The sequence below is a fragment of the Etheostoma spectabile genome, chromosome 3 (genome assembly GCF_008692095.1).
Source record: "Etheostoma spectabile isolate EspeVRDwgs_2016 chromosome 3, UIUC_Espe_1.0, whole genome shotgun sequence".
NCBI classification, from domain to species: domain Eukaryota; kingdom Metazoa; phylum Chordata; class Actinopteri; order Perciformes; family Percidae; genus Etheostoma; species Etheostoma spectabile.
In genome coordinates this window covers 27528036-27535343 of record NC_045735.1, presented here as the reverse complement: position 1 = coordinate 27535343, position 7308 = coordinate 27528036, and the positions used below count along the sequence as shown (strand labels likewise).

The window sequence follows — 7308 nt, the reverse complement described above, 5'->3', positions numbered from 1 at the left end:
ACACACACACACACACACACACACACACACAAATGTTTTTGCACTGAGGAGAAGCAGACTGTCAGGAAAGACAAACAGTAAGGGTAGATAACATTGAGACAGTGTGTCCCCGTGCACAGCAACAAATCCAGCTCGAGCTCTTCTGAGGAGATCATTCATATCGCCGATTCAGTTTTAAAACATTTACTGTATATTCTCATGTTCACATCTTAATTATGTCATTTCCCTACAGTCATGATGTGAATCTAGAGTGGAAACCCATAAGACACCCTTGATAAACATGACATGTTTTGTCTCTGTGGTCGTATATGATTAAAAACTTTTTTTAATCTTTCTTACCATATTCTTTACAAAGCCATGCAGAAATGTCCCATGTAGCAAACTGCTCTGGCCCATAATAAAACCATCATTAACTGATTTCTTCAACCACACAACCAAACAGTATAGTGGAGGGCTGCAGAACCAAAACAATAACCTGAAAGATGCTTAAAAACACTCCCAAGAGTTGTAGGGAGAGCAGGACTTCCTCGCCTTCATCACCAGGAGAGACACTACTCACATTATGTCATCTAATCCATCGTTACTAAAAGAAATATGGATAAGCAGTTTTAATGTGTGCCAAACTAGCGAGCACATTCTGATTTATGATTTAACATGCACATGTTGAATGAGCTGATGGGATTACAGTTCACTGGAATTGTACAGTACCTTGTAGGGTTTCATGTGAATAATAAAATTGATTGATAGAGAGGGCTCAGAACGCAGGAGCCTATTAATGATGGCCGTGTTTGACCAACATCTTTAAATTAGAAGTTTGGACCACACTATTATGGCCAGATTTGAATATTTTATAGCATTCTATAGTCTATATGAAGTCAAAAATCCGTACTTGGAAATACTACATCCTTCCATTCTCTGCTTTTTGCTTTCTTTTCTTTGCATCTGTATTTATGTCTTTCAAAAGTTGTTTGTTGATGCTATGTGTCGGTGTATGTCCTCATTAATTGCCTTGCATTGTTTTTTTCATGCTTTAAAGTAAAGACAAAGACAATTTCCAAATTAAGATACTAACTAATGTGGTACAAATAACTTACAAGTTAATGTACAGTATGTTCAGTCGTTTAAGAAGAATTCAGATCCAGATCATGAACTTTAGTACTAAAAGTAGTAAGACAACAATGTAAAAGTACTTTATTAGACTGCAAGGGACCTAATGGGGCTTGGTTAAAGTGGAACTAATTTATCTACCTTATATATACTGCAATTTTATTGACATCATTGTAATAGGTGGTCATGTGTTTTGTATGTAAAACTTTAGTCTACAATGAAACTACTGTACAATAAAAAGTATGTTTGCCTCAGAAATAGAGTGAAGCAAAAGCAAACATAAATGGAATTCCATGTTTATGTAGAGTGTGTTCCCCGCTGATGTCACAGAGGTGAGACTAAAAACTTAAGGCGCAGGACCCTGTGAAATTAACATTGCTTGTCCTTGAGGGCTTCCTGATTGAATCACGATGACTCTGTGACGTCATGCGAGGTTTCAGTCATATTTCGGATTAGGGCGGGCGAGAGGGGGAGCGCGAGAGAGAGAGAGAGAGAGACAGGATGAGTCACTGCCTCAGTGATGACTGTCTCCACTGAGTGGTCAGATAATTCAGGAACAAAAAGAGACACAGGCGCAGCACGACCGCCTAATGGCACTCTAATAAAATGACTTATTGGGAACTCGCAAAATAAACCTACCTACCTTTTAGTAAGATTAAATAGTATTGATGTCCCGTCCTCCCCTACCCATGGAGCTGGTGCTAAACAATGATGAATCCTGCTCTTCTTCTGTTTTATATTTATGACCAAGGATTTGAATAAGTGACAAATAAATGAGTGTGCTGCCATCAGATGCGGGCTTAGTATCGGCTGAGTTAGGTGACTGAAACATTTAGAAAGAAGGATTTAACGTGCACCTAATCCATGTAAGACCTCAGTACATTTGAGGGTTGATTACTTTAAGTTTAACATTCCACTCTATAAGTGTTTTGGAACAAAGTTCCCTCTGGTGTTTTCTGGTTCGGATTGAAGTTTAATATTCATACACAGATTGCTGAATGGGCCTACTGGACACAGGCCCAGGGGCCCAAGGGGTCTCGAGGCCCCTTGAGCCCTAACCTCTAGTGACTTAACAATTATTGTTGGTAAAATAGAAAAGAAAAGCAAAACTATCATAAAAAGATGGAAACAGTTACCTTAAAGAAAACCAAAACAACTACAGACGCATCTTGACTAAAGACACAAAATGACTAGAGACTAGATGACCAGAAATAAAACTACCTCAAAGAGAAGCAACTAACGCAAAATGACTACAAAGAGATGAAAAACAAAGACGTAAAACAACTACAGAGATGCAAAACAACTACAAATAGACACAAATCTACAGAGAAGAACAATGAATGCAAGGGACGCAAAATAACTACAAATATCTACTACAACTGCACAGATGCAAAAACGGCTATGAAGACAAAACAAATACGGAGACGCAAAACTACTGACAAACAAAAACAACTACAAACTAAACTGCCACGAAAATAAAAATAAAAACAAATAGTCAACAGTGTGACAAACCAGGAGTAGGACTGGGCAATATTTCAGTATTATATATATATATATATTGTGATATGAGACTAGATATCATCTTAGATTTTGGATATCGTAATATCGTAAATGGCTTAAGTGTTGTCTTTTCCTGGTTTTAAAGGCTGCATTAAAGTAAAGATCATTCTCTGTGTTACCAGACTGCTCTAGCTCTTCTATTATTTTTACCTTTGACAGCCACCATATTTTTTATAACCAGTCAAAAACTCAATAAACTACAATGTAAGACAAGAAAGGGGAGCATATTCTCACAAATGCAAACCTGAAACATTAAATGTTTAATTTGAAGGTTACTTAGAAAATGATGAGATACATACACTACACTGGTCATACTGTGGACAAAAAGATGAAATAGAAGACTATTAGAGTTATGGACAACTATCTCCAAGCAGTGTTTAAAGGAAAAATGGAAAATGCAATTTGCAATGAAATATTTGTTTTTTTAAAAAGATGATCAAATATGATATACTTTTGATTGATATGTCTGATATGAGGGTTACACACATTCATTACAAGTTTTTTTTTTCATAAGTAACATCAATCTTTGTCGGACAAGTGTCTTGTTATTTTTTCCAAATAGAACACAAAATGGCCATTCAAATACTAAAGTTGTTCAATAATTTAAAGTGCAAGGTTTCATTTGCTTTGAATTAAATGAAAATCCATATCACAAAAGGAAGAGAGCAGCGCTGGCCAGCTACAGAAAGTAGATTAAAAAAAGGCTGAATCACCATTAATTCTACAACTTTCTGGACCTATTACGCTGTAGCTGAAAGAAATAAACCGTGAATTTCTCTCCTTCTCTACCTAAGTCTTCATATAGATTACAAACAGCTGTTTCCCGGATGTGGGTAACTATTGTGAAAACACTAGTAGTCATTAGCAACATTATCATTCAATCAAAATGTTTGTCAAAAAACTGATTTCACCTAATCTTAGTGCAACCAGTCACATCTCTCTTGAAACACAAGCATGTGGCTCCCTCTTGTGCTGAACAAGTGGGACTGCCTGTCAGTGCTGGATATTTGAAAGCAAGTACAAATACCTGAACAATACAGGATTGAAACCCCTACAAAAATAGAACACTCAGTGTGAAAACAGAGCTCACTTGCAACAACAAATGAGACACCCAAAGTGACTCTCATCCCAAAGAGAATATTCTGTGTTCATGCATCAAAACTGAATGAAATCACATCCTGACATCTGATCAGTGCCTCTTTTTGCACTCCGATGGGAGTGTGCAGGTCCGACACCTGAAAGTTCATCACGTCGATATCAGACGCTCCAAACGTGGCCTCCACCTTCACCCTCTCATACATGTGAAACTGAACCTTCTTGTTGGTCATGGAGAGTAGACATCGGAGGAAACTCTCTCTCAGCACAGATCGCGCGTGCTGCTCTTTCGGCAGCTGCTCAACATCTGCCTCGGACACAGCAGAAGTGGGAATGGAGGTGCGACAGAGAGCGATAAAACGGGGGGATTTGGGGTCAAATCCGCGGCTGTTGGGGTCGGGTCCTTTTGGCAGGCGGAGCACAGACACCGGCGTTGCCATGTTGAGTCTCTCTGTCAATACCAATTAAAGAAAAAACAAAAATCATTAACACTAACTAGGCAATATGCCTACTATAAAGACAATTTTACTTTTTCAAGACATTAATTTGGCATATACTCTCACACAGATAACCAAGAAGATTAAATGATGAACCAAAAATAAGGATTTTGTGTTTTCTGTGACTCAAGGAATTGATTACCAATGATTAATGTACTATGGATCCTTGAAATGGATTACAATCTCAAGAAAAAAAGACGCCCACACAATGAATGTTGAATGCAATTACACATAATAAATTGTCTTTTGGGAAGCATCATAGTCTGACGTTGCAGGCGCCTTTTTATCTTGGGATTGCTTTTGCTTATACTGTGCATCTGGTATCATGTTGGGATGTCCATACACTACCTCAAAGCATTTAATTATAGATTACAAACAGGGTATTGCTGCAAATGTCTCACTTTTGTCTTTACTTGCTTATTTGTACATTTTGAGTGCCTATACTAATATGTATATATGTTTTTTGCTTTGTATGCAAGTTATATACAGGGTAACGTTAAAGTTTAATTCACATGGATACAAGTTTTTGATGAAAACTCATAAGGCTAACTTTATAGCTTGTAATGCTGTTATGTTAACGTTAGGTGGGAAGCTAACGTCAAGCTGCAATATGTAGCCTAACGTTTGACTTTTAAGCTAACAGGTATGAAACATATCTGCCTACAAAGTAGCAGGTCGCCTCACAAGGCAGAGACACATGTTGCACCGGAAAGTCCTTTTATGTTTAGCTAGAGTTAACGTTAGTTGCTCAGACAGCTAATAAATAAGCTAATAAAAGCTGGTATAACTAAACACAATATGACCGCAAAAACACGCTTCTTCCTCTCAGCAACGCACTCAAACGCACTAACGTCTCACTAAAACCCTTTATTGTCTACTCTTACAGTTACTTACTGTTTCCTCCAGTTATCAGCATCTGTACCCTAGTTGGTAGCAAAGATACTCGCAACTTTCTGGTAACGTTAGTAGCTATGGTAGCAGGCTAGCAGCCAAGTGCTTATTCATGTATTTAAGACTGTTGCATCCAGCTTCTTACTGCATTACCGCCACCTTCTGGTCCGGAGGGGGAATCAGACACTTAGAATGAAATTCCCTTCAAAAATATAAATACAAAACAAGCAAAAACAAGTAGCCTACAACCTTTACCTCTGAATTGATAAAGGGCCCAAAGTAGAAGCAGAAAAATGAGAAGAAAATAGAAATAGTCAAGTAAAGTATTCCAAATTCTACTTGTATCTAGAACGATACAGACAGATAGATAGATAGACAGATAGATAGATAGATAGATAGATAGATAGATAGATAGATACCTAGATAGATAGATAGATAGATACTTTATTAATCCCAAAGGACATTTTGGGCATCTGTTTAATTACTTTCTACCACTGCTCTCGGCTAAACCTGTTTTTTTTTTAAGTAGTAAAGTATATTTCCCATAGTTCCTTTATAAAAATATTTTAACGTAGACTATTATAGTTTTCTGCCCCCTTTAGTGCTGATAGCCTACCTTCTTCCTCATCAGCTTTACTTCTTTCCAGTGGCCTCTATGTTTAAAAGCCCTGAACACACACTAGTGTTTTGAAATAATCTGGCTGATTAGACTCTTCCCTGGGCTGCACGTGTGGTGTGTGTGTGTGTGTGTGTGTGTGTGTGTGTGTGTGTGTGGACTAATTGATTGACATCTTCCTGAGTGACTTGTTAGCTGTAAGGCCAGGACAAATGACAGCTTTACCATTCTTATTGAGCAGGTCTAATCAGCCCCAATAACTGGAATGACCCGTGCCTGGGTGTTCAGAAGCTTTGTGTGCATAATACAGTTTAGCCTACCTATACATTTTTATTATCCTGAGATTTTGTTAAGTCTGTCTTACTTTTTGCCGTGTATGTTTTCCTTTGCAATTGCCTGCCCTTTTTGTTCCTGTGCTGTATTTTTAAGTTTCACACAGTTAAGTTCCCACCCTTCTCTCTTGTAATTGTGTTCTTTTGTCCCTTTTTTCAGTTCTTTTTCACTTAGATATTACCTGCCTCTTTCCTGCCTGTTTGATCTACTGCCTCACTTGGACTTTTGATGTTTGCAAGTCTATTCATATTCTTGTTTTCTTAATAAACCACTGAGTTTATCCTCTCAGGCCAATCTGCACTTAAAAAAAACAACACAATATAATTGTACTGCACATAGAATATAATAGAAGTTTTATTGTCATTAGACAGCAGCTTTTGCAACTCACTCTCAGTGGTACACAAATAAAGTGACTAAAGTGAATACAAACAATAAATATAGTAAATACATTAATAATTAAAAAAACTGAAAAAGTCAGATATTGCACATTTGTATTTGCAGAACCACTGCTTTTAACCATTATTTGTAGCATTCTTTTATGGCACATGGGTAATATGCCTTACTTAAGAACATTTGAACTATTTATAAATATTTACAAAGGTGCACTGAATTAGTACAAGGGTGTAAATGTTCAGTCTTGCTGCTGCATGCTCTCATCCAGCATCCTGTGATCCTGTGAACGAGGATGACTCAGCAGGTGAAGTGGAGGGCATGATGTCAGAACCGGAGGATGTCGGCGAGGTCTGTTCCTGGGAAAGACAAAGAGCCAAAGAGAGCCAAAGGGAGAGAGTTGGTTGGTCTTTGTCTGTACAAGTAATTACATTTGTTCCTGTGCTGGATTTTTAAGTTTCATTTTAGGTTTCACACAGTCTTAAACACCTCCACCCATTCGCCAGGGGGGAGTGCTATTATTGTTAACAACAACATGGTACACAAAGGCCTTCACAACATTTGCAGAAAAGGAAAATTTTTGAACATATCATGATGGAATTTGTTGATTTCACACCGTCACAGGTGAAAAAGTTTTGTTTGGTGATGGTTGATCAAAATGGGTGGAGGTGTTTCCCGCTTCAAAACACACTGCTTCAGTGTTAGCAAAAGCTCTAATAACAGAAATCCTTCCCAGATGGGGAATATCAAGTCGGTTGTCAAGCGATAACGGCACGTTAAGAACAAAACCATGTACATGTGAATGAGGGTAAGAACGCG

General features: G+C 37.8%; 1 protein-coding gene across 4 annotated transcripts in view; it reads right to left on the bottom strand.

Annotated features, from left to right (window-relative positions):
- Window positions 1–5287, bottom strand: part of gemin7 (gem (nuclear organelle) associated protein 7) — a 9742-nt gene extending 4455 nt beyond the window's left edge. Inside the window, exons 1-2 of one of the 4 annotated variants that reach the window (XR_004331164.1) lie at window positions 5154–5287; window positions 3736–4213 (exon numbers count right to left, since the gene is read on the bottom strand). Coding sequence is in view for 3 of the 4 variants with exons in the window: in XM_032511119.1 (XP_032367010.1) it covers window positions 3816–4213; window positions 5154–5175 (420 nt within the window). In the remaining variant the exon portion in view is untranslated. Of the gene's footprint in view, window positions 1–3202; window positions 4224–5149 lie in introns of those variants that run through there. The other 3 variants (XM_032511119.1, XM_032511127.1, XM_032511133.1) reach the window with 3 other exon arrangements.
- Between the last annotated feature and the right edge of the window lie 2021 nt (window positions 5288–7308).